We start from the raw sequence: 25,670 nt of genomic DNA, 5'->3' as shown, positions 1-25,670 counted from the left end.
GCACTGCAGTCAAATGACATATCAGTGATGAAAACTATCAGTCCCCAAAGGCATGCCACTGAGCCGAGATAGCCTCAGTCATGCACCTCTGCCCATCCCCAGTTCCTCGTGTCAATAACTCAACCCTTTCATGAACTAGATGGCAATACTTGAGGCAGGATGATCAGTAGTTTACTGACCAATCTGGGCTCTATGAGACGTTCTCACTGAAATCAGAGCCAGCAGGAAATTCAGTATGAAAGCTCTTTGTAGCCAAGCTCAACAACCCGGTTCAGAGCCTGGGACCCCACACGGTAGGATAAAGTGACTCCCATGCTTTTTCCTCTACCTTCAACACTCATGCTTTGGAATGCACACCCCTACAATGAGATCAATACACATGGAATAAAAATTAAACATAAAAATTAATGAAGACAATGCAGACAAGGTTTTAAAGGATCCTGGGAGTCCTCACTCTGCACTTCCCTTTCCTTTGCCTTGGGAACATCACCTGCACCAGAGGCTGAGACTTCCTCCAAGAGAGAGAGGAGAGATGCACTGTTCATTCCACTGGAGCTGTGCAAAGACCAGAGCCACCCGCCTTTTTCTGACAGTGGGAGCTGGGCCCAAGTGTGGGCTGCTCCTACTAGAGGCACCACAAGAAGAGGACCACCTTCCTCAAACCTTCCTGGAAGTCAGAGCACTGGCTATGGACGTCCCTCAATCCTCAGAGGACTCTCTTTCAGTGATGGCTCAGAGCCTGTTAGGACAGAGAGGGACCAGAGCTTCCCCCCAAAGCAAGATCCCGGTCTTATCTGACAGGTATGAGGGCTTAGGGATGGGACAGAGGATGTGACAAGGTTACATGTAGCACAGGGGCTAGGTTAATAAAGAAATCAAAGAGGAAAGAAACCTGGAAGATTCCTCATCTGTTCTTTTTGCTCTGTTCGTAGGGATGAGGTGGCAGTGTGGGGTAGAGGACTAGGACACAGCACAGCCTTCTCTGCTCATGGTGAGATTTCTAGGCTGCCTGGTCACTGTGACCAGCATCTTTTCAACTGTGCCATTCTACTACCAAGGCTGACACAACTGGTAGACCATGTAGCAATAGGACTGTACTGACTTAGGGACATTTGGAATCACACAATGATCATGTGTCACAGATGGGTTTCTTTTTTTAGAAAAGGATTAAAACAAAAACTATTTATTTTGTCCATCTGAGTGAGTACACTGTCCCTGTTTTCAGACACAACAGTAGAGGGTAGAAGATGAGATTAGAAATGGTTATGAGACACAGTGTGGTTGCTGGGGATTGAACTCAGATCCTCTGGAAGAGCAGTCAGTGGTCTTAACCACTGAGCCATCCCTCCAGCCCCAGTATATTGTATTTTCAATATTGTTTGTTTTTATTTCTTTTCTCACCTATGTCTGTATGGCGTTTCTGTGAGTACAGGTACTCATGTGCCTGTGTAAAGGTCAGGGACAACCTGAGCACAGGTCCTCACCTTCTACCTCTCGTCCATGGCTGTGTATGCTAGGCTAGCCCTTCCCCTAATCCTAGAGACTGTCCACTTTAGGCTCCTGTCTCCCTGTGGGAAGGGCTGGATGACAGACTCTACTGCATCCAGGTTCATGTGGCTTCTAGGGACCTAAACTGTTGTTGGGCTTGTTCAGATGAAAATAAACACCATTTCACAGCCCTGGATGGGCCAGGCAGCGCACGGGTCTTTGCTGCTCTTGCAGAAGACTTGAGTTCAGTCTCCAGCACCAGGGTCAGGTGGCTCACAACCACCTGAGACTCCAGGTCCAGGGACTTCCAAGCTGTTCTGGGTAAACCTACATGGCAAAAGCAGGGCTGGGAGCTGGAGGCTTCTGGTGTTGGCTTCTCCCTGCAGTAGGGGGCAAATCATGGGCATGTGAGGTAACATGGATCCCTGTAATTCTACAAAGTGCAGAAGCTCCTGATGTCCCTCATGGTGCCCTAGAGCCTGTCCACCACACATGGAGGCTTCAGGAACATGGCCTTTTCCTGACCTGTGTGCACTCTGCATCCTCACTCTCTACCCCCTGCTTTTTGGGGTTGGAAGTCTCAGGTGTAGGAGGTGCCTACCATAGGCCTCTTCTCTCAGCATTTCAGCATTTTACCCACTTGACCTTCACCAAGCATCCTTTGCTCTACACAGTTACCTCAGCCTGTGACCCTCATCCTCCAGACTCTTGTGAAGCAAACACCCATGGGTGTGTAGCTCTCATAGTTAGCCAGGCTAAAGGGGAAGGCAGCAAATCCTTCATGAACTCTACAGCTCCTGAGGCCTAGGAAAATGTCTATACCGGGGCTAAATTCATGCTGCCCTGTAAGACTACATTTTTCCTTTAAACAGAAGGATGTGTGGTGGTGGTGGCACAGGCCTTTGATCCTAACACTTGGGAGGCAGAGGCAGACAGATTTCTGAATTCAAGGCAGCTTCCTCTACAGAGCTAATTCCAGGTCAGCTACACAAAAATCAACACTGTCTCCAAGAGTAAAACAAAAAGAGAAAGAAAGAAAGAAAGAAAAAAAGAAAGAAAGAAAGAAAGAAAGAAAGAAGGAAAGAAAGAAAGAAAGTTAGGAAGGAAGGAAGAAAGAAGTGAAAGAAAGAAAGGAAGGAAGGAAGGAAGGAAGGAAGGAAGGAAGGAAGGATTCATATTTTGTATACAATGAGATGCCTGCCTGTCTATACCTGAACCACCATGTTAACTATAACTCTTGTCACATCTGTATTAATTCAAATACTGAAGGCCAAATGGTTAAACCTTAATGACTATACAATTGGGGGGTGGTGCTGAACAGATAGTTGGTTTAGTGGCTAAGAGCAGAAGACCAAGGTTCAGTTCCCAGTGTCCACATGGTGGCTCCTATTAACCTGTAATTGCAATTCTAGGGAATCAGTCTGGACTTCACGGGCACCACACATACCACATGGTGCACAAGCATTTATTAGGTGAAACACTCAGGCCCATAAAAATAAGTAAATAAAATATATGGTTAACAGACACTGTGATTCAGGAAGTTCTTAGTGACTTTGGTTATCATTTCTCTCTCCCAGAGACCTGTCTTCCTCATGCTCAGCCTCCCTGGCTTCTAGTACATGTCCTAGCTCTGTGGAGCATGAAGTACTCAACACCATAAGCCAAGCATTGCAAAGCCATCTGCACCTTCACTGCTACACCTTCTCCATGGCTGTGTCTAAAGGGAGAGACTTGGAATCTCACAGATGCAAGGCCAAACTTCTTGGGCTATGTGAGCCCAGCCACCCAATAGTCAGATCTACTCCTGTCCTTGGCTATGGCATGAGGCTCTTAAGACAAATTAATCTGAAGGATCTCAACAGCTATGCTGTTAGACCTCTCATTGCTCTGCCCGACCTACAAGCTCCTTTCCTGGCTCAAATTCACACCCGAACTCCTCTCCTGCCTCAGCCACCATCAGCTCTTCTACTCCTCTCCACCTGTGCTCTGAATAATCCACACTAAGGTGGACGTTAACCTCTTGTGGACCTCCAGATGTATGCTTGTGATTACTCTTCATTGGCTGTTTTGTATAGGTAGGCGGGTTCTTCTAGTCTCATGCAGAAAACTGCTCACACATTTTGGATCTTACAACACCCTCTTGATTGAGAATCCTGACTAATGACTGACTGAGCCTTCCATCCCTGAAGCCACCCTCTGTCTCCCAGTCCAAGATGAGAATCCCCACCCTAACCCCAGGGTGTCCAGTTTCATCTCAGAAGCTAGACTCTGCACTGCCCATTACCTTTTGTTTCTCTGCCTCTAATTCTGTTAAATCGTTCCTCTCTTCTTTAAAACAAATTCATTTTGTTGTTTATTTTTTGAGACAGGGTTTCTCTGTTTGGCCCTGGCTATTCTGACAGGCTCTCTGTAGATCAGACTTGTCAGGAAACCAGATATCTGCCTGCCTCGGCCTCTTAAGCACTGGGATTACTGGATTGTGCCAGCATGTTTAATTAAAAATTATTTAGTGGCAGTGCATGTTGGCACATGCCTTTAATTCCATCCTTTGGGAGGTAGAGGCATTGTGAGTTCCAGGACAGCCAGGGCTATAAATTAACACCTTGTCTCAAAGAAAACAAGCCAAAAATGAAACAAAAATGTTGCAATATGGTCTTAGGTATGTAACTGAGTCTGTTCTTGAACTCTGAATCCTCCCACTTTCACTCAGGTGCTAATCAGCAGGCTTCTGTCTTGACTTTCACTGAGCACTCAGGGCTGCCAGGACTGTTACCTCTCCCAGTGTAACTCCTGACTCTCTCATCAGCATCATCACAAAACTCCTGCTAAGAATTAAGGAAACCTGAATTCTAAGGAACAGTCGGAGCTCCAGTATTTCCAAAGCTCACTCTAATACAGATGGATCCTATGCTACAGTAAAATGGTCACAGCTGGAGGTCTTAATTCCAGGACTTGGGACAGAGGGGTTGGAGGATCTTGAATTCAAGGTTATTTTTATGTTACATTGTTGCTCAAAGCGAGTTGGGCTGCTACAAGATACCCTGTCTCAAAACTATACCAAACACACCTAAAATGAAACAGAGGAGTTTGAGTGGGCACAGATGGGAAAGCTCGGCACTTTATGGCTAAGCCACCTGCTGCCAGCACCAAAGTCCATGCACAGCCCCAATTCTGAGCTGTGTCTGGGACCCCACTTAGGAGCACGCACCAAAGTAGCTCAGATCCAGGGCTTTTGGTCTAAGAGGAATTCAGGCAGTCACACTTTGGATGCCAGTTCTCCAGCACAAGTGCCTGTCAGCCCAGGATCTGGTCTTAGTCATGGCTTGGCATCCCTAAATTCCTCCCAGCTGTGCTCTGAACTCACCCTGTGCCCCGTTCTGATGAATCTGCCATTCTCCATGGGAGTAGCCTCAAGAAGTCCCTCACATCTGAAGCACCACTCTGAGTGCACTAAATACTGCAGGGAACGGCCGTGGCCAGCAGAGCACCCACCCCTTTCAGCTGTAGAAGATTTAGCTCTAGAGTGAGCACTGCTGTGCATTGTGGAACTTAAGCAGTATTCCAGCCTTGGCCTGGGAAGAGCCGTTGACACCCACACTTTCTGGAGTGACATTGTCTCCTGAGGATAGAGTCAAGTCAGGAGCAGCAACTGATGTTCACAAGAGACAAACTTTCTTCACCACCTGCCCATGCTGGCCCTAGGATCTGGGCTTTTTGGGTGACATGAGTGCTGAGCCCCCCAGGTAGATGGGTTTTCAGGGGTCAGGTGGTTATTGTCACCAAAGGTATCCACAAGGATAAGTCATACTGTACTAATTCCCATATTAGATCCCTTCTCATGGGTCACACAGGTCGTGCTGGGTCCTAAATGTGGACCCAGGTTCCTGGCACTTTTGAGGAGACTGTTCAGGGCGCAGGCTTCATGACATTTTGTTTGAATTATTTTGGGGGATTTTATTTTTACTGTTGGGGGCAAACCTAGTGCTGCCATGTGCTGGGAAAAGGCTTTGCCACAGCTGTAGATCATCCCTAATTATAAACTCCTAAATTCTCCCAATCCTGGAACTTTCTAGGTCCCTCACAGGATGCAACCTTTGGGGGATTCCTCACATAGAATCATGGGGTGGATTGCATCCCAAAGAGAGACAGTGGGAAATGTTCCCCAGTGTCTGCCTTTGGCTGTGGTGATGAGAGTGGATGTAGTGACCAGTGGATGGCAGCCCCATGTGAAACCCTTTTGGTTTCCACTTGAGTGGAACCTTCACCATGCCTTTTTTTTTTTCTTGAAACACAGGTTGGCCTGGAACTTACAGTCTTCCATCACTCTGACTCAGTTTCCCATGACTGGGATCACAGGCTTAAATTACTATGCCCATCTTTCTTTTTTTGTATTTATAAATCTTCTAAAACCCAGAAGGATCTAGAATTTAAAATTTTGCGGTCCAAGGCATTTCCAACAGGGGATTCTTGACCTAGGAGTGTCCAGACCAGTGTTTATTGTGTGGCTACTTCATTCCCATAACAGCTTATTTTTGACAAAGAGTTCCAAGGTGTGATGTCACTGGGCATCAGGCAGATTGCCAAATAGCAGCACCGACTCAGGTTGTAATTTAGGCTGGAGAAACTTACTAGGACCCTTGTAATCCTAGCACCCTGGGGCCTCACATGTCCTTAGTCTGATCTAGCGATGAATCAACTGCTCTTGAGGGTGGATTGGAATTCTAGTCACTGTGAGGCAGGAGCATTAGGATCCTACAGCCACTCTGGGCTCCATAGGAAGACCCTGTTTCAATAGTAAAAGGGGTGACCTGCGAGTTCTTACTGTCTTCCCTGAGGCCTTCCTGCTGGAGTTAGAATAACTGTCTCACCAAGTTGAAGTAGAGGGCAGAATGTTGGTGCCTTCTATAATGAGGACTAGTGACAGATAGTCTATGGAAATTCTAGAAAGATCTACAAGTATTTATGTCCTGTGCATGGGAATTGCTGGCTTCCCTGTGTCCTTTGCCTTTAATTTGCAGTCCATGGGACACCTGGGAATGTCCCAAAACCAGGCTGCACACAGGGCTTGTCCCATGATTCTCACTTGCACCCAGTGCCTGCCTGATTGTCATAAGTCTGACAGAGCCACTGTATGCTCTCCTGACACCTGCAGAGAGCTCTATATGGGACCCTACCATCCCCACAGTGCCCATCAGTGTCTACAATGTCCCTATATGGCACTGAGATGATCTAAGCTGCTTCCGGCCTATGTGCTGCATCAGAATCTGACCATTCCTAATTTCCTCCTCTCACACCCACACTAGAAGCCCTGTACCCACACTAGCCCCAGCTGGCCTGTTGCCTACTGACATCTCATGGACTCTGCCCCAATGCCCTGCCCTGCCCTGCCACAATCCCCTGCCCTACCCTGCCCTGCCCCAATCCCCTGCCCAGCCCTGCCCTGCCCTGCCCCAATCCCCTGCCCTGCCCTGCCCTGCCCTCACTCCGCTGACAATGTGGACATCTCAAGACAGTCACTGGACAATGGCTGACACACTTGTCTGAAGACTGGAAATGTTTCTCGATCTTGGAGAGGAAAGAAGGACCCTCCAACTACACTCTCCTCTAAGGAAGTTTATTCAGGTGAGGGATGACAGGGACTGTTTTGTCTCACGTCACACATGACAGTAGAAAATATCCTAGGTATTGGATGCCGCTGTTAGCATTAACAGAACACAGCCCATAGTGTTGGGAAGATTAATAAATTATGAGTCGGACTAGAAAACCCCAAGTCTCTTCCAGGTCCTAAGAGAGCAAAAAATACCACCAAACATAGCATTAATGTGGTAGGTTGGTTAAATCTAGTTACTAGATTCTAGTGTGATACCTATGACTTTTTGTGTCATGCTCAGCTTATAATGACTAGAGGACCTAAGCTTGAGAGTCACCAATGCCTCTCCCTTGCTTCTCCAGCTGCTGAGCATTGAAAAGCCCTAATGAGACAGCATCTGTTTGCAGACATACTGGATAAGTCTTCTGCACTTTATCTCTCTGAGTCACCTCCACTCTCAGTAAGTCAGTTTAATTCCATAAATTGTAAATGAGTCACGTGGAAAATATACTTTCTCAATACGATCACAGATTTCCATTAAAAGGTGAAACATGAACTATCCCACCTAAGTTCTGGGCTTGCACAGACCTGCTCTGCAAAAGAAACATGTGGTCACAGCTGCAGTCTGCATTCACTATGGATGCTCTTGAGGACCTCCCTAAACTGCATAGATTAAGATAATTATCTTGCTTTCTATCAAAAGAATTCATTATGCCAAGTTGGCCTGTAGAAGGAGGCTAGTCTCTTCTGTATTTTATCAGATGTGCATAATCTATATGATCATTGATAGTAAGTGAAATCTCTGTTTGGAATTGAAACTGAGTGATGCTGGAGGATGATGCAGAATGCACAATGAGCAGTGGAGGCACCAGAGCCCGGTGTGGATGCCTAGCAGGCTACCACATTGAGCAGGCACCCCTCAACCACCTGTACATACAAATCTCCTGAGATCTCTCTCCTTAATGGGAGATGATGGCGTCCATCTAGTATAGCACATGCCCTGGAAGGACAAAAGCTACCTACAGGAGCTGTGGTGATGACTCCCAGGTTAGAGCATCTGCTGCTCTCTCAGAAGAACCACATGGTCCCTAACAATCATCTACAATGGGGAATGCTATTCCCTCTTTTGGATCATGAGGGAAATGCACTCAGGAGTGGCCCAGACATACATTTGAAAAAAAAAGATCCATTGAGTTACATGATAAAAATAAATATAATCAGCAACAATAAAAAACACAGCATATGAATGATCAAATGAAACAGCACCTATAAAAACCTATTTCCCAAAATGACGTTGATGGTCATTATCTTTGTGGTTTAATACTAATGCTGTATTGTAAGAAAAACCGAGGCACATGGTTCTCGATTAGGATTATTCTATATTCCTTTGTGAAAGTTGTCATTTTTTCTGCAGCTCTACAGGCATGAGTGTGTGTTACTCAATATCTGGGCAAACAGTCAATAAGGAATGGGTGTTGTAGACTGATATAGATTAGGATGAGCAGAACACATGACAGCATGGATACAGTATGTCAGTGATTACATCATAAAGTGTGTGTCCATAAAAAAAGTCACATTATCCACACAAAAGACACTATCACCCTGTGTACAGCTTGGTGGCTTTAAATTCCCTATTTACTCATGCTGCCTGGACCATGCAAAGATCCATATCCAGCTGTCAGTTCTAAGTCTACAGGAGGGGAAAGGACCCTTGAATAAGATGGTCTTAAGAGTCAAGAGTTACAAATCAATTTTTATTCATAAGGAATACAATTTACAAAAAACAGGCATAAAATGAACAACTAAAATGGTATAAAAAATGAAAAACAGTAACAAGAATATATAACTATGAAATAACAAAAAGAAAACTTCAATGAAAATCATAACCAAAAACATTTCTTAACAGCATTTTCTTAATGAACATTTAGAAACACAGTTGTAGTGCTGTTTCTCCTCTAGGGAGATGTCAAGGCAGTCCCCTCAGATGTCTCTCAAATGGTGTTGTCGGTATGAGAGAGGAGAAAGACCTCAATGAGACAGGCTGGCATACGGATACATAAATTTAGGGTCTCTATACAATGAGGAAATTAACTGAGAAGAAGAATATTCTCCCCAAAAAAGTCTTTGACTGTTGAGGATTGTCGTCAGCAGGGAACTCCTGACAGAGAAACTCACTCTTCAGGGGGCTGTCTTCTTGGGATCTGTCCTATTCCATGTCTCCTGCAGTTCCTGAGACCTGGGAGGAGAAGGCAGCTATTAAGACACTGATTTAGTGGGGACACGCATACCAGGTGTCAAGTTGCTGCCTTCTGTCCCTTCAGCTGCATTGGACAGACAGCACTGATCTTTTCACTGAAATCATTGCTGATATCTCTGCAGCCTGGGGAAAGTCACCAACAACCCTCACAGTACTGTGGGAGAACAAGCTGCTCCTCAAACTTCTACCAGTGAAAACCAAGAACGGGGAAAGGAGAAGAGACCTAACTGGGTTGCAGGAAGAAAGTAGAAGGCCACATGATACTGAGATCAAAGCCAAAGACCAGGACTCATTTGCCATTTGCACTTGGTTCTTATCCCTACAAGGTGCTTCCAACCATCACATGACCCCTGTATGACCTTTGTCACACGACCAAGAACTCGTTCAAAACTCTTCATAGCATCCAATCTATGACAGGGAGATGCAGTCATGTGATATGTTATTCCTCTGTCACCATTTCTGGACTGCAGTTTCAAAAAGGGCAGAGAAGTGTACTTGCCCATAATTCAGTTTCTGAAAAGTGGTTAACATCCCAGAATACTTGTGCATAGACAGAGCAATGAATAACTCTATCACATGAGGTGGGTGACTGATTGGGTGTGGGGAGATTAGAAAGATGATAGGGGAAGCAAAGATGTATCCAATAGGCAAATGGTATCAGACATTGTTAATCTGACTCAGCTGCTTGTTCCTACCAAATTTTGCTGGGTCTGGAGGTTGCTGGTCTTCTCCTGTTCGTCTTCAGCATTCGGGTTCAACTCAAACAAATATCGCTCTAACTCCTTGCTCTCCTGCTTCAATGTGACCAACTTCTTCTTCATACATGCCTGGTCCATCAGGAGCCGGCTGTGCAGGTTGCTGGAAACACACTCTGCATAGTAAGATCCTGAAGCCTCTTCCTCCCATTCCAACTGCCAAATCCCACAAACTCCACCAGGACCCAGATACCCATAAAGACTTCATAGAATACATCTCCATACATGTAAGGCTGCTCCACAAACAGCAAACGGCCAATCCAGGGAAGAATAAATTGTTTCTGTGACCCAAGCACCTAACAGTCCATGTCTCTCCAAAAGAACAAGGAATCTACAACTATCCATGAAAGCCCAATGCATCTGGGCAACATCAATTAGTAGGCAGTAAACAACCACAAGAGGACAGTAGAACCAAGGGAGGTCATGCTAACCATGTGGTCCCCACATTGAGCTTTGTTAAACCTGGTATGACCCCAGAGGCCCAGGTCGGCCTAATAACACTCTGATGCCTGAATCAGTATAGTTCTATCCAGAGCCTTCTAAAGATGCATAGACACTGTGCTGAGAAGTCACAGTCTCTTATGGAACTGAAACTGAGTCCAAAAGACCCACGGCACAGTGATATTTAAACAGCAGAAGACATGGACCCAGAGCTGCAGGCTCTCCAGTCCAGAACAAAGAGAGGCAGCAATGGATATTCCACAAGTGATGGGCCCTTTTGACCAGTACTTACCGATAGAAGTTAATCTCCTTCTTGAGCTCCTGAAATTTCTCACGATGTTCAATGTTCTTTGTGTCTAAGTTGTGCAGTAATGACATGACCTCTTTCTCCTTTATCTTCAAGTTTTCATAAAATGGATTTGGCCTGAAGTAGGGGCTGGCCCCAGGAAGATAGAACCCAATGAACATCAAGGTTTAGGACTATATGAACTCAGGCTATGTCTTGTATTACCCCAGCCCTGGAAGGACACTTTCTGAATTCTACATATTTGGATCTTCTTCAGCTTCAGAAACTTGGAATTGTGTGCCCAGGACAACAGAAGCTAAGCACCCAGATAAAGGGTTCCCTGGCTCACTTTTTTCAATCAGGAGGGCTGGATCTGCATTCAAACCTGTTATGCTGTCAAGAGCCTAGGCCACAGAGCTTACCCAACCACACACACACACACACACACACACACACACATCCAGAAACCTCTGATTTCATTTTTCCTGTTTTGACAAGTGGAATGCTACAAGCCGAATAACTAATATTCTAGAGGCAGACAGTACACATAATTCTGGAGATGAGACCAGATATTGCCACAAACTTATAATCTGCCCAAGGCATACAAATGTATAGACAAATGTGACTACACAGGCAAAGAACTGTGCTGTTGAAAGTGGGGCTTCCAAAATAAAGCACTTACACCTCCATGAAACTATTATAAAGGTAAATCCTGAGGTCAAAAAACAGACCCCTAAATTCCAAAGGTGGAGGGATAGAGAAACATATAAAGGTTGTGCACATGCATGCAGAGCTGTGCACACACAGACACACAAGCTGGGGCACACCCACAAGAAAAGAAAAGTAAGGTCTCCAGCTCCGAAAAAAAGAACCAAAAAAAAAAAAAAAAAAAGAAAAAGAAAAGAAAAGTAAACAGACTCAGAGAATGAGAAAGAGAGACAAATATGGAAAGAGCACAATGAGAATCAGTAGAAATGCATGCACCATTACTGTCTCAGAGTGTAAGGCACAGAGACAAGAAGGAGCAGGCCAGAGCCTCAGGCCTTCTACTTAAGCATTGATATGAACACTGTGGGACCTGTCACCTAAGGCTGCTGCCAGGAGATGATAGCGTTCAGTCACCTTCCTAGCAAGCACAAACACTCTCCACAAACTCACAGCACCCAGAACCTTGCAAAACTACCACCTGTCAAGGGCTTTCCAATTGTACACTGGGAACTCATGCTCCAGTGACTTTATCCCTGAAATCTTCACTCAGATTGCAAGTTCAGATTTTCAACAGGCAGAATCAGAGAGTCCATTTTCAATCTCACTCCTCAGTAAGGGTCAGGTTCTGAATCTCCTATCTATGGGAGATGAGGTTTAGAACAAGGTCGTTTGTTTGGAGCAATGCATACCTCTTGCTCATGGATCCACCTGTCACATAAAGGAGGCGATCTGTCAGCTCATTTCTCTCCTTGGTAGTTAGCTCCAGTTCTCTATTCAGCCTCTCCTCTTCCTCGTTGTCCTGCACCTTGTTTAGGACATTTTCAGGGGATGACGTCTGTCTGCAGGCCGCTGTAGGTAGAAGAACACAAGTGAACCCGCATGGGGTGAATGCATAGAGCATACACAGACCACAGTGAGGTCCAAACAGGAGAACATGCTTGGAAGCCAGTGTCACTGCAAGGAGTTTGGTCTATGTGTAAGAGGCATCCTAAGTGGATCACAGTTCCCCCACTACTATATAGAGACCAAGAGATGTAAGCAGCCAGGTTTTCCCTATGCCCGCCCACACAGGCTTACAAGTACCAGAGAGATGCCTTCTCCAGGATTATTATCAGGTACGCAGGCTACAACCTGGTTTCAGGACCCTCACCCCTCTGGTTTCAGAAGTCAGATCATCAATTCAGCATCCACAATGAATTGATTGATCAGGGATACTCAGATATCCTACACTGTTACTCTAGTCCAATAACTTTGCATTAAAAAGTCATGTAGGGGGAGGACATGGTCAACAGATTTATTAATTCCCCCTACTGAAATGACAAATGCCCCAGAAGTGCCAATAGGTTACAGGCTCTTTCTCTACCTGCTCCATATAGTTTGGCTACTGTAGAAAAATATCTGCCACACAGAACCTCTAATATATGAAGGTAAGATTGGCCCCGTCAGCCAGAGGTAGTCAAAGGAGTTCTAAGAATATACGGTCATGCCAGGAGCACAGTTCTCTCCCTCTTACTACTGTCAGATAGTCACTGAATTTAAAGAAGCAATGAAAGTGAAGTACATTGATGCCCTGTTTAATTCAGAAAAGTTATACCCTCCATGCCTCCTGATGGTGTTATTATATCAATTTAACATACCAAATGCACTGTAAAAGTAAAGACTAGAAGTTCACCCAATAATAGCATAGGCATTGCCATATCCTCCATGTGGTTATGGAGAAACTAATGATGTGAAAACCTTGACTTTCAGGAATTGTGATAATCATGGAATTCAATATCTGTGGAGATGTTCCAGTGGTTGTGGCCCATTGCTATAAAGGCCAGCTGAAGGCCCCCACACTCACCCCTGAGAGGAAGCTCAACATACACTGCCCAGAACTTACTCCACATTCCCCATGTCCTGTGTCCATCATTACCTTTAGGTTTCGTTTGCTTCACTCTAGACTCTTCTCTATCAACATCAACTCTCCCAAAGCGCCTACAAAGACGGGCATACATGCCTGTGGATATATCCTTTGGACAATAAGAGAAAAAGTAGGGAATTGGTTGTCACAACGATACTGGTGACATCACAGGGATTCCAAGGTCTCTCTAGGAGACAATAGAATGTCCAGGAAGGGACGGCTGATGTCACGGAGAACAGACTTTGCCTCCCTGCTAATGTTCTCCCTGTACTGAGCAAAAGCTGATGTGCCCTTTTCAGGGGACTTCCCTGTGGCATAGCCACTGAGCACCACATGCTTCCAAAGCCAAATTTGGCTCTAGGCTTGATTGGAAAAACCTAAGTCATTGCTATATATCTAAATGAGTGCTTCCTCCCCAATCCCTGCACAGAAATGTTTCATCCTACCTCAAATTCTCCTCAGTCAGCAATATTACCCATTAAAGATTACTGAGAAATCACACCAGTTACTATAAGTAGCCAAAGAGGTCTCCTGTCTCATCATGTGCAGGTGCATGAAATCACACCCAGAAATAGCCTGTAGGGTAGGTTGCGATGTGGGTGTGTATTATAGGTACAACCTGAAGCTTTGTGCTTAACATTTAACAGTTGCCACCGGATTCCTTAGGAGAAAGAATTGCATTCATTATGGTCCTGGCAACAATGTGGTGATCTGTTAGCAGAGGAAACTGAAATATTGGATCCACCAGTGAATGCACCCTCAGGCTGAGTGTGGGGCTCTCCTCTCTGCACCTAAGTTACAAAAGCAGGATTGCTTATAGGCCTCTCTAAGCTATAACGTCTGATTTCATCCGAAAAATAAAATAGTCAGCAATGTGTGTGTGTGTGGGGGGGGGTACAGCCAAAGGAGTTGGACAAGCCTAGAGACATAACTCAGTGGACAGAGTAAGAAACAAGCATCTTCACTCCTGTTTCATGGATCACCCCACAAAACACAAACGCATCTATCCTACTAAAAAAAAAAACAAGTTATTTTATTGAATGCATACACTAATACTGTTTACAGTATTGGTAGCAAAGCTCAGATTTTGGGGGCAGATCCATGACTTGAACTATCTTCCTGACAACATATAAAACAATAAATAAATAAATAAATAAATAAATAAATAAATAAATAAATAAGAAAAAACAGAAAAATAAAAAAACACAAAAAGCACAAGCCTTTCATGTGAAGTTACAGAAGAGTGATCCAGTGGTCACTTCTGACCAGGCCATTTTAGCTATGACAGTGCATAGTGAACCTTAATTTGATGGGTCCTATATAAAGCTTTGTGCAATATTGTCATTTTAACCAACCTCATCTAGAACATACATAACAACACAGGATATGATCACAATGTCCTTGCTCTGTATCAAGTTTTTTTTCTATGTCCTTGATTGTCAGGCATATTACAGCAACAATCTGAGATGGCTGGTAGACTTGGAAGAAAGTGGATATGAAAGATCCCCGTTTGCTATCAGTACAGCCATTTCTTACGAATGAGAATCTTTTAAGCTGGCCCTCGCTTAGCCCCTACACATTAGACAATAGACCAGAAAGTAAAGAAAGCACATTCCCACCCACTCTCTAGGAAGCTGCCGGACCATAAGAACAGAGGGTACAGAACATATTTACTGCAGGGCAATTAGAAGACAGGAAACATCTCTGGGAAGCTGACTGACCACTATAGAAGTGAGATGTCCTTGGTACTGAATGCAGCTGTGCTATAGGCTGACATAGCTATAGCCTTGTCCTGGGAACTCCAGAAGAGAAACACCTGCCAAGACAGATATCCTTGGTCCTTGTCCTGGGAACCCCAGGATAAGAAAACATATATCAAGTCAGACGTCCTTCATACTGAAATAGCTGCATTGATGTGGTTACGGCCTTATCCCAGGAATTCCAGGACGAGAAACATCTGCCTAGTTATCCTTGGCACGAAATAGCTGAGCTAAGGAAACTGTGTAATCTTAACTGACATTTTAAGCTGTATATTTCTGTTGTTTGAGGCTCCTCACATCCCTCCTGCGTGAGGACCGTGTCGAGCCCCAGTGCATTGGTATCCCAAAGTAAACCTCTTGTTTTTACATCAAGACTGAGTCCTGTGTGTTCATGGGGTGGTGATTGTCCTCAGGACTGGAGCGAGAGTCTCCTCTGTCTGAGGGTCTTTCAGATAAAGCTATAGTTGTGGGTTACACACCTCAGCTCTCATTGGCTAATGCTGTCCTCACAGTCCTTGGAGGCCCCTTTGTAAGACGACCTGTTGGAAAGTGGAAGCAGCTTTATTTGAGCTCAAAGTGAACAGGACGAGCAACTTAGAGAACAAGATGGGGTAATTGAGAACCTGTCTAAAACCAGCACTGAAACCCACCCTCCATTCAAAGCATCATCTACCAATTCTTGAATTTTTACCATTCTCTGCCAACCAGTCTTTCATTCAGGAAAGGTAGAAAAGAACTGGAAATGATCTTTGTATTCTAAGGACCTCGATCTGTCTTTCCTTAGGTCCTCGTTAAGAACAAATGAAATGGGTATCACCATCTGAACAACTTAGTATCACCTACTCAGCATTTCTAGCCTAATACTGTGCCTATGGCAATCTCAAGCTTCCCTGAGTGTTGCTGCCCCAGCAAGAAGAATGAAGTTCTATGGTCAATCCCCAGTGAACCTTTCAAGGGGTTAGAAGAAAGCCATCAGAGATACTGCACTTCTTTGTCCTTAGATTAAATCAAGATGATACAACGTGAATCTAGTGTGCTATTCCACCACACATCTTCCTCACAACCCCACCTATCTGAGGTCATTGCTTGGCAGAATTCATGCCCCACCATCCGAGATATTTCTTGATTCATTGCTGCCAAGGGCCAGGTTTCCTGAGTTTTGTTTTTTATAGAATTGGGTGTAGTCAATCATAGTTGCCCTCTGTAAGAAATGACAAATATCTATAATAACTGAATATTCTGAAGGTTTTTATACTGGTTTTATTATACATAAAACTGTGAAACGGAAAACATACATATTTGATCAATGAAATGAGTAAGATTGATTTAATGAACAGAAAAATGGATGGTACTTCAAAACTTCCATGATTACATATTATCTATTTAATTCCCTCCACAATAGCAAGAAACGGACATTATTATTTACTTAAACCGAGAAAATATTAATTGTTTGGCCTGCTTTTCTGAGCTTCCTTAAGGTATAGTAAATTGACAGAGCTGTGGTTTAAAATTAGGGTCCATATTCTTCTGTTTTAAATGTGTGCCTTTTCTTTCTATTTTTTCTCCATCTTTATTAAATTGGGTATATCTTATTTACATTTCAATTGTTATTACCTTTCTGGGTTTCCAGGCAAACATCCCCCTAACCCCTCCCCCTCCCCTTCTATATGGGTGTTCCCCTCCTCATCCTCCCACCATTACCACCCTCCCCCCCAACAAGCCCCTTCACTGGGGGTTCACTCTTGGCAGGACCAAGGGCTTCCCTTTTATTTCTAGTGGGTGCTGCTCTCCCTGCTCCGTGGGAAGTGGATGGGGGGAAGGCCCGGGCCTGAGGTGAGTTGGAACTGGGGTAGAAAGGCATAGGGCCTCCTAGGTGAGAATGCCAAACCACCACTGCTGCTGCAGCCACCAAGGAGAAGCCTTTGTTCCTGCTGCAGGGAGGAGAGTCTGGTGCCCACAAGATGGCTGAAGGGGAGCTGAGAGTGGACAGCTTCATCACCCGCCTGCTGGAGGTATGAGGATATCGTCCGGGAAAAATTGTGCAGATGACTGAAGCAGAAGTCCGAGGGCTGTGTATCACGTCTCGTGAAATCTTTCTTAGCCAGCCAACAGCTGTGAACACAGGTTTCTTTTGGAGAGCAGGCCTGTGCAGGCCCAGAACCTAGGTGGGACAGTTCAAGCTACCCTTTTTCCATGGCCAATCTCAGATCATATTCAGAAAGTATTTCTTGGGCTAAAGAGATGGCTTAGTGGTTAAGAGCACTGACAGCTCTTCCAGAGGTCCTGAGTTCAAATCCCAGCAACCACATGGTGGCTCACAACCATCTGTAATGAGATCTGATGCCCTCTTCTGGTGTGTCTGAAGACAGTCACGGTGTACTTGTATATGATAAATAAATAAATAAATCTTTAAAAAAAAAGAGTATTTCTTCCAGGTGATGGATTTTCAATTTATGGAATTGAACTAACTTACTCATGGTGGAAGTGACACAGAGAGTTAAAGTACACAAGGAATAATCCAGAATGTCCACCAACAGTTGCTGTCACCCCAGGGCTTTTAAAAGCTCAGCTGCTAGAGAAGCAATGTAGTCTTTGGTTATTCTCAAGCTTAGGTCTTCTAGTCATTATAAGCTGACCATGACACACAAAGAGTCATCTATATCAAAATAGAGAAGAGTAACTAGATTCACACCACACTATCACATTACTACTGTATTTGAGGTTCTCAGTTAATATCTAAGAACCTGGAAGAGGCCTGGGTCTTGCTACACAAACTCATGATTTATGTCCCCATTGTCAGCTGAGATTCTTCATGCAACCTGGGGTCAAGGAGGTCATTCCACAAAGCACAAAACACCCATCTCAGATAAACATGTATGGTTTACTGAATCCAAAACATCCATGAATTTCAGGACACAATTAAATGTTGAAACCTAAGGATAATAGATAGAGGAGAGAATTAAGATTTCTAGTTCATAGATCCAGTAAACACCTTCAACAAATCATAGCAGCAAACTTTCATAAGGTAAAGAAAGAAAAGGCAATAAAGGTACAACAAGCCTACAGAACATCAAACTAATTGTACCAGAAAAATTCCTCCATTCACATAATAATTAAAACGCTAAATGCACAGATCAAGAAAGAACATTAAAAGGGGTAAGGTATAAATATCTAGTAACAAATAAATTCAGACGTATCTGAATTACACCAGACTTCTCAACAGAGATTCTAAAAGTCAGAAAATCTTGGGCAGATGTAATACAGACACAGGCTCCTATATCCAGCATAATCATCAATCACCATAAAAGGAGGAACCAGGATATTTCATGACAAAACCAAATTTAAAGAATTCTTTTCTATAAGAAAGCACAACAGAGGCTAATAGGAGGAAAACTCCAAGACAATGAACTAAACTATACCCAAGAAAAACCAAGAAATTAATCTTCTCTCAATAATTTAAAAAAAGAGAAGCACACAAACATAATTTCACCTATAACCAGAAAAAGAAGAGAATGCAGCAAACATTGGCTTTAATATCTGAACAGATCTTCTTTCCCTAATCCCCAAGCTCCCAGGGGCCAAACTGCCAGCCAAACTGTATGCAAGGATGCTCTATGGTTCAAGGTGAGGCCTGTAGCCCCACCAAAGGCAGATCCTAGAGGTGTGAGGTGGGGATGGATATGTGTGGGTGCAGGAGCACTGTCACATAGGCAAAGCTGAGCAGAAACGGGATGTAAGGTTTGATGAGGGGAGTCTGGAAAGCAGGACAACAGTTGAAATGTAAATAAATAAAATAACCGATTAATAAAAAATAGCCAAAAATAAAATAACAAGTAAAAAGGTAAATGAAAATTAAACCAAACCAACCAAACAAACAAACAAAAATCCCTGTAGTGGATTGGCCTAATTCTGCTTGTATTTTAATGCTAATTTGTGGAACTCAGGACTGGTTAACCCCAAATAACTGACCCTGTTCCCAGTTAACTGTGATTATAAAGAAGCCAACAGCCAACAGCTGCACAGCAGAGAGATGGGGGAGGGGAGCTTTGAGGGCTTTGCTAGAGAGGATCATGAGGAGGGAAGAAGGAAGAAGAAGCTGCCAGAGAATAAAGGAAGAACATGTGTGATGGAGAGAAGAGAGGAAGAGGACAGCAGCCATGGTTAAGGGAGAGGAGAGCCTGGTCCTGAGGGCTGTCCAAGTGGAACAAAAACAGTCAAGATGCTACACAGCCTGTAAGAGTTGAGCGTTATTGTTTGGAAAGTAGATCTGATACCATGGAGGGCAGGCAGCTGCCCAGGTACTGTGCTGACGAATGCATACTAAAAATAAATTTAACAAAATATGAGTAACCAGTAAGACAGCTCTGTAGAGGATCCTAAAAGGAATACTTTAGTTTGAAGGGAAGGACAAAATACCAGAGAACACAGGGGATAAATTAATAAAACTAGGAAAGTTAATCAAAGAAGACTGGGAAAACCACAAAAATTAACAAAATGACAAAATTTAATACATAGGTTTAAATAATAATTACATATCACAAAACGCAATATCTAGGGTGGTGGGGCATGAATTCTGCCATGGTCTGAACTCAGAAAGGTGGGGTTGGGAGAAACATGTCTGGTTAAATAGTCCACCCACATTGTGTCAATGTGATTTAATCTAAGGACAAAGAAGTGGAGCATCTCTCATGGTTTTCTTCTAACCCCTTGAAAGGATCACTGGGGTGTGGCCTCAGTACTTCATACTTCTTGCTAGTTCAGCGAAACTCAAGGAAGCTTGAGATTGTCACAGCACAGTATTAGGCTAGATATACTGAGTAGATGATACTAAGTTGTTCAGATGGTGATATCCATTTGCATGTGTTCTTAATGTGGACCTAAGGAAAGAGAGATCAAGGTCCTTAGAATAGAAGGAACATTCCCAGTCCTTTTCTACCATTCCAGACTGAAAGGCTGGTAGGGAGAAAGTGGTAAATAATAAAGAATTAATAGATGATGCTTTGAATGAAGGGTTGGTTTTTGTGCTGGTTTTAGACAGGGTCTCAAGTATCCCATGTTGCCCTCTCCCTGGCTGGCCCGGTTCACTTTGAACTCAGATAAACCTGCTTCCACTTTCCAATAGATAGTCTTACAAGAGGGGCCTCCGAGGTCTCTGAGGACAGCATTAGCCTTTGACAGTTGAGGTGTGTAACCCACAACTATAGTTTTAGCCACTTTGTTCCATGTCTACCAGCTATTTCAGATTGTTGCTGTTCTATGCCTGACAATCAAGGACACATAAAAATAACCTGATAGAGAGCAAGGACATGGTGATCACATCCTTGCCTCTGCTGTATGTTCTGGATGAGGTTTGTTAAAATTCCAATATTGCAAAAAGCTTTATATAGGGCCCATCACATTAAGGGTCACTATGCAGTGTTTCATCTAAAATGGCCTAATCAGAACTGACCGCCAGACAACACTTCCTGCGAAGTTCCTATGAGAAGCTTAAGTTTTTTGTGTTTTTTCTTCTTCCTTCCTTCCTTCCTTTCTTTCTTTCTTTCTTTCTTTCTTTCTTTCTTTCTTTCTTTCGCTTCATAGGTTTAGAAGAATGTATTTTGGGCCACGGATCTGCCCCTAGTATCTTAGCTATGGATGTGATCAATCAGTGTTAGTGTGTGCATTCAATAAAATGTCCATTTTTGACTAAGGTAGATGCTTCTGTGTTTTGTGGGGTGACCCATTGTCAATGTGTAGTGAGTTGGGGCCCTGGGTATGGTCGCATACCCCCAGGACACAGGGGGTGCAGAGCAAAGGCATAAGAAACTGCACGCAGTTGTAAGCTTTATTAATCCTTATTAAGCTAAGAATATGCATTACTACAATTTTCATTGTGTCAAGATAACATAAGATCATTATTCCCAGGATACCAGGAACAATGAGGGAAGATTAAACAAAGAAAGACGAATAAACGAAAGCTTCTTCTAAAAATATTCATATAACAAATAACCTCTCTTATTATAATCAAAATATACTCACCATTACCAAGAGAGCGTTAGAACCACTTCCACAAAACGGGACACAGCAGAACATAATTTAAGGCCAAGTGAGAAAAACATTTTCTTCTCCAGGGCGGCATTCCAGCCCCTACTTGAATCTGGCACCAGGCCTTTCTTGACCCTGCCTGGGAGCTGCATCTCTATGTCTTAACAATTCCTTCTTTTTTCTTTTGTTTTAAAGTAACACTTTACATAACATAGCTAAAGGTCCTTGTAGGGGTTTAGTCATGTAAAAATAAAGCAACATAATACATAATGTACATAAGATTATGGCAAAACTAGCTCCTCCCATGCTATGGAAAATCCTTTGAAGCCAAGCCTTGGGATCTAATCCTGTCAATTGATCAGCCAATAATTTCGCTATTCCATATCTTCTAGCTGTTTACCAAAAGACATTCGAACATCATATTTCAAGGCATTAATTACTTTTGAAGCACTTTCATTACCCTCTAAATAGGCTTGAATTAACTTCCAATCATGTTCTGTGTCATTATCCATATATTTACTAACAGAAAAGTAGTAGGATTTCATCATGATAAGCAATATAAGCCCGATAACTGGCATTGTCCGCAGCAGAAGAAACCATGAGTAAAACACACATTGCTAAGAATAAGTGCTCAGCCGTAAAGGACTTTCCTGAAGGAGACAAAATTATTCCTTTCAGTGCTTAATCGCTTCACCTGACCCCACATAGGTAATAGGGTTGTCACTACACGGATCCTTATCCATTGTTGTTTGTGGACACTAAGAGAAGCCAGGGCCTCAGTAATGGAGGACACCTCCTCATCTCCTGAGAACATCCATCAGGAGAAAATGTAGCTGGTTTAACTGGATTCCTTTGAGGGTAGGGAGCAGTTCTTATTATTCTGTGCTTGGATCCATCTCCCGGGTAACCAGAATAGTCTCCCATCCTGTAATGAGACAAAACCCTCTCCCCTATATACAATGATGTCCTTTCCTGCCATTCAGCATCCCGGGCAATTTTTATCCATACTGTCTTTTCCATGCCTTCTTGGGGGAAGTTCAACAAAGTGTCTATTGGCTCTTGATATAACTTCACCTTGTGGTAAATTAAGAAAATTAATAACGTATAATGCTTGTGCCAATATAGCCCTGGGACTGGTCTGCAAACTCCATTCAGGTTGCATAAGGCCATCTCTTTTCCCCCTTTTTAATTTTATAATTTGTCATTTCAGGGTATGGTGAATTCTTTCAACAAAAGCTTGTCCTTGTGTATTGTGTTCTGTACCAGTAATATGTACAATATGATATCGTTGACAAAATTGTTTATATTGATAAGAAATATATGTTGTCCATTATCAATTTTAATTTTAGAAGGCAGTCCCATAACAGCAAAAGTTTCCAATAGATGCTGTATAACATGAGCAGTGCGTACTCCTGGAAATGGTGTAGCCCACACAAATTTTGAAAAATTATCTATGCTTACATCTATATGTGAAAGGCGACCAAACTCAGAAATATGGGTTATATCGATCTGACACGATGTATTAAGTTGCATCCTTCTGGGATTAATTTGAGATGGAATACATTTTATACGTGAAGACTGACACATAGGCAATTAGCAATAATTTGTTTGGCTTGAGAATAGGGAATCTTATATTTAATATGTAAATATCCTGTATTGGCATGATTATGACTGTGTTCTTCTGGGGTAGCAAATGCCACTAATTGATCTACCATATGATTGCCAAGTGTTAAAGATTCTGGAAATTTTGAATGTGATCTAGTATGTGTAATGAATATTCTAGAGTTTCATAATAACAATAGTCCTTTAATATGTGAGAATAACATTTAATATAGGCTTAGATGTAGAAACAACAGCAGTCGCAATATTCTGTACTACTCCTACAACATAAGCGGACTCAGCTATAATATTTTTACATCATGAGTAAAATCCTGGAATACATTAATTACCGCTAATAATTCATTTTGTTGTACTGACCCAAAAGAAGATTCTTGTCCCCAAAATTAATCTTTGGTCCAATAAGCCATCTTGGTCTTAGAGCCATCTGTAAACACAGTAAGGGCTGATGGTAATGGATCAACAGAAATTAGTGTATTTATCAAATTTTTTTTGTTTTTTAAAGCAATCCCACAATTTACTATGGAGAGGATGAAATTCAACATTTCCAGTGTAAGAAATCATGGCTAATTGAAAAACCTCAGACATCTGCATTAAATATTCCCCTTTATCTTTGCTTAATGGGAAAACAATAGCAGCACAATCATATCCCCACAGAGTAACAGGTCTTTGTATGCCTTGCTGAATAATTAAAGAAATTTGTTCCTCATTAATTGTTAATGTTTGGTTAAAGTTTTATTTAATATAAACCCATTCTAAAGGCAACTCATCCTGAGCGAAAGTGCCTGTAGGATATTCAAGAGTATTTAAACATATAATTTAATAACTCTATCTGGATCAATACGTGCCAAATATGCATCTTTCCATTTTCAGAAAAGATACCCTTGCATGCCTTCATATAAGCATTACTATCCCCAGCCTCCTTTATAGGTAATAATGCTCTCCTGTACTCTTAATTAGCATTTTCAAAAGCAAGCATTTGCAGCAGTTGTCCTCCAGCTACCTCTCCTACCATTGTTCTTTCCAATGTTAATTTTAATATACATAAAAACTTAATATATGGTTCATAGAAAGCTACTACCTTTTTCAACCAACCAGTATCATCCTTTATAATAAGTCGGTTGGGCCACACCTTGAATCGATGCTGGCCTAATTATAGGAAAAGAAAAAGCAGGTGAATTCGTCATTATCATCTTGTGAATCTAATGGTCAACATGCCATCCTCGGGAAAAGACTTAGAAAAACCTGCTTCAGGCAGTGGTGCAGAGGGCAAAACTTTTACTTTCGTTTTGTCTTAATGAAGCTCTAGCTTCTTGTTCTGTATTCGTTATTACCCTGTCTGCATTCATGGCCTTGAACACAGTAAAAATTACAGCCCAAAGAGACCAGAAATTGGAATCTTTTTGCCCTGCCTGACAGCCTTTTTCTCCCTAACTTTCACTTTGACCCAGATATCAGAATCCCTGGAACCCTCGTAAGGGAACCATGGAGTGTACTCTTGCTGTCTCTAAACACTTTTCTAAACCAGACTGATAGACATGAATTCCCTGCACTCTTAAAGATGCTTAAGCATAGCGAGATGAAGAGAAGATTTATCTTGTCCCATTTCCTTGTAATAAATTGTACTTACCTTATCTGACTGTCCAGACTTACCTTCAAGGACCCTGTTCCAGTGCCATAGGTCGACGTCTAGGGTGTTGGGAGCCCTGCGTCCGGTCGCATTCCTTTCTGTGTTTCCCGATGCTCAGTGGCCATGCCACTCCAGCATGCTTTGAAATGAACCAGTCCGCCGACACCACCACCACCATCACCACCACCACCACCACCACCACTACCACCACTACCACCAATTTGGTTTTGTAAATAAAGTTTTATTGACATCGCAGTACTCAGCATTTACATCCTGTTCAGTGCTGCTTCTGGCTGCAGCTGCAGGGCTTAGGAGCCACAGAGCCCTTTAGGCTCCCAGAGCTGAGAGCATTGACCTTTGCCTTGTTTGTGAAAGAGGTGACTGACCCCTGTGCTCAAGGTGGCCTTTCCATGCCCTTTAACCCATAGCATAGGTCTCTGTGCCATCCTCTCCCTTTGCTGTGGTGTGCACTTCCTGGTACATTTCCGTTAGCTCTTGACATTTCCAGAGCATTGGGTCTTGCAAATTGAATTTGCATGGCACCAGGAATAGACCTGATGGCAGGGTGTAGGACACTCCCTATGGGGACCCTGCCCAGGGGCATAAGCTTACTTTTCCAGTCAACTCCCTGAACAGTGAGCCTTTGTGGGACAAGGTACTTCACGACATGACTTGACCTCTCTGCAGTGCACCCAATCCCTGCTTGGCTCAGATGTCCCCCAGAGAGGTTGTGTGAGTGTCCCCAGTAGAGGCAGCACTCTGTGTGGTGGCATTGACATGGCATCCAGGAAAGTCAAAACCAGAGGGACATGTCGGGCAGTTGGAAGCAGATGTCTGCGTCCATGGAGAGAAGGATGGGCTAGACACTCCTACAGGGGGTGAGCTGAGAAGCACTTCCTTGGCTTTTTCACAGCCGTGTAGGCTGCATGCCATGCTGTGTACCCATGCTGTGCTGAAGCCCCAGACTTTGAGTCTCCCACAGCTGCTGTGTCCTGGGGCCAGGGTAGGATTAAGCAGACTTCAGCAGGAGAAAGGTGAAAACCCTGGTTGCGGGGTTGGGATGGCACAGTCATAAAACTCCTGCACATGAGGCCCCTGACTTAGAGCCGTATAGCAGCTGTGACAAGCCAGCTCTGGTGACACTCATCTGCAATGCCAGGCCATGGGGGGTAGAGGCAGTAGGATCAGTTGTTTAATTATCCTTGGCTACA

General features: G+C 43.4%; 3 protein-coding genes across 9 annotated transcripts in view; 1 reads left to right on the top strand and 2 right to left on the bottom strand.

Moving 5' to 3' along the window:
- Positions 1-25,670, top strand: part of LOC147998836 (uncharacterized) — a 924,038-nt gene that overhangs the window by 370,274 nt on the left and 528,094 nt on the right. The window lies entirely within an intron of this gene.
- LOC147998853 (uncharacterized) overlaps positions 1-25,670 on the bottom strand; it is a 343,457-nt gene that overhangs the window by 278,808 nt on the left and 38,979 nt on the right. The window lies entirely within an intron of this gene.
- LOC147998854 (disks large homolog 5-like) lies at positions 8,819-24,664 on the bottom strand. 5 transcript variants are annotated; one of them, XM_087595548.1, is made up of 6 exons: positions 24,483-24,664; positions 23,190-23,256; positions 12,215-12,374; positions 10,824-10,967; positions 10,031-10,193; positions 8,819-9,314 (listed from the first exon to the last, which is right to left on the bottom strand). In XM_087595548.1, the coding sequence occupies exons 2-6, from the start codon at positions 23,254-23,256 to the stop codon at positions 9,285-9,287; spliced, it is 564 nt and encodes a 187-aa protein (XP_087451674.1). In that variant the 5' UTR covers positions 24,483-24,664; the 3' UTR covers positions 8,819-9,284. The 5 variants fall into 5 exon arrangements, with proteins under 5 accessions (XP_087451674.1, XP_087451676.1, XP_087451673.1 ...); XM_087595550.1 differs by having other exon boundaries at positions 24,460-24,661; XM_087595547.1 differs by lacking the exons at positions 23,190-23,256; positions 24,483-24,664 and adding an exon at positions 13,441-13,573.

Source organism: Rattus norvegicus, chromosome 19 (genome assembly GCF_021556685.1).
Source record: "Rattus norvegicus strain SHRSP/BbbUtx chromosome 19, alternate assembly SHRSP_T2T, whole genome shotgun sequence".
NCBI classification, from domain to species: domain Eukaryota; kingdom Metazoa; phylum Chordata; class Mammalia; order Rodentia; family Muridae; genus Rattus; species Rattus norvegicus.
Note: the sequence above shows the minus strand (reverse complement) of the source record. Positions and strands in the feature narration are given on the sequence as shown.

Coding starts and splice junctions, on each gene's coding strand:
- LOC147998854 (XM_087595547.1), bottom strand. CDS start 13,522: ATGTATGCCCGTCTTTGTAGGCGCTTTGGGAGAGTTGATGTTGATAGA. Junction 12,375..13,440: donor GAAGCAAACGAAACCTAAAG/GTAATGATGGAC, acceptor TTCTACCTACAG/CGGCCTGCAGACAGACGTCA. Junction 10,194..10,823: donor AAGGAGATTAACTTCTATCG/GTAAGTACTGGT, acceptor GTGTGTTTCCAG/CAACCTGCACAGCCGGCTCC.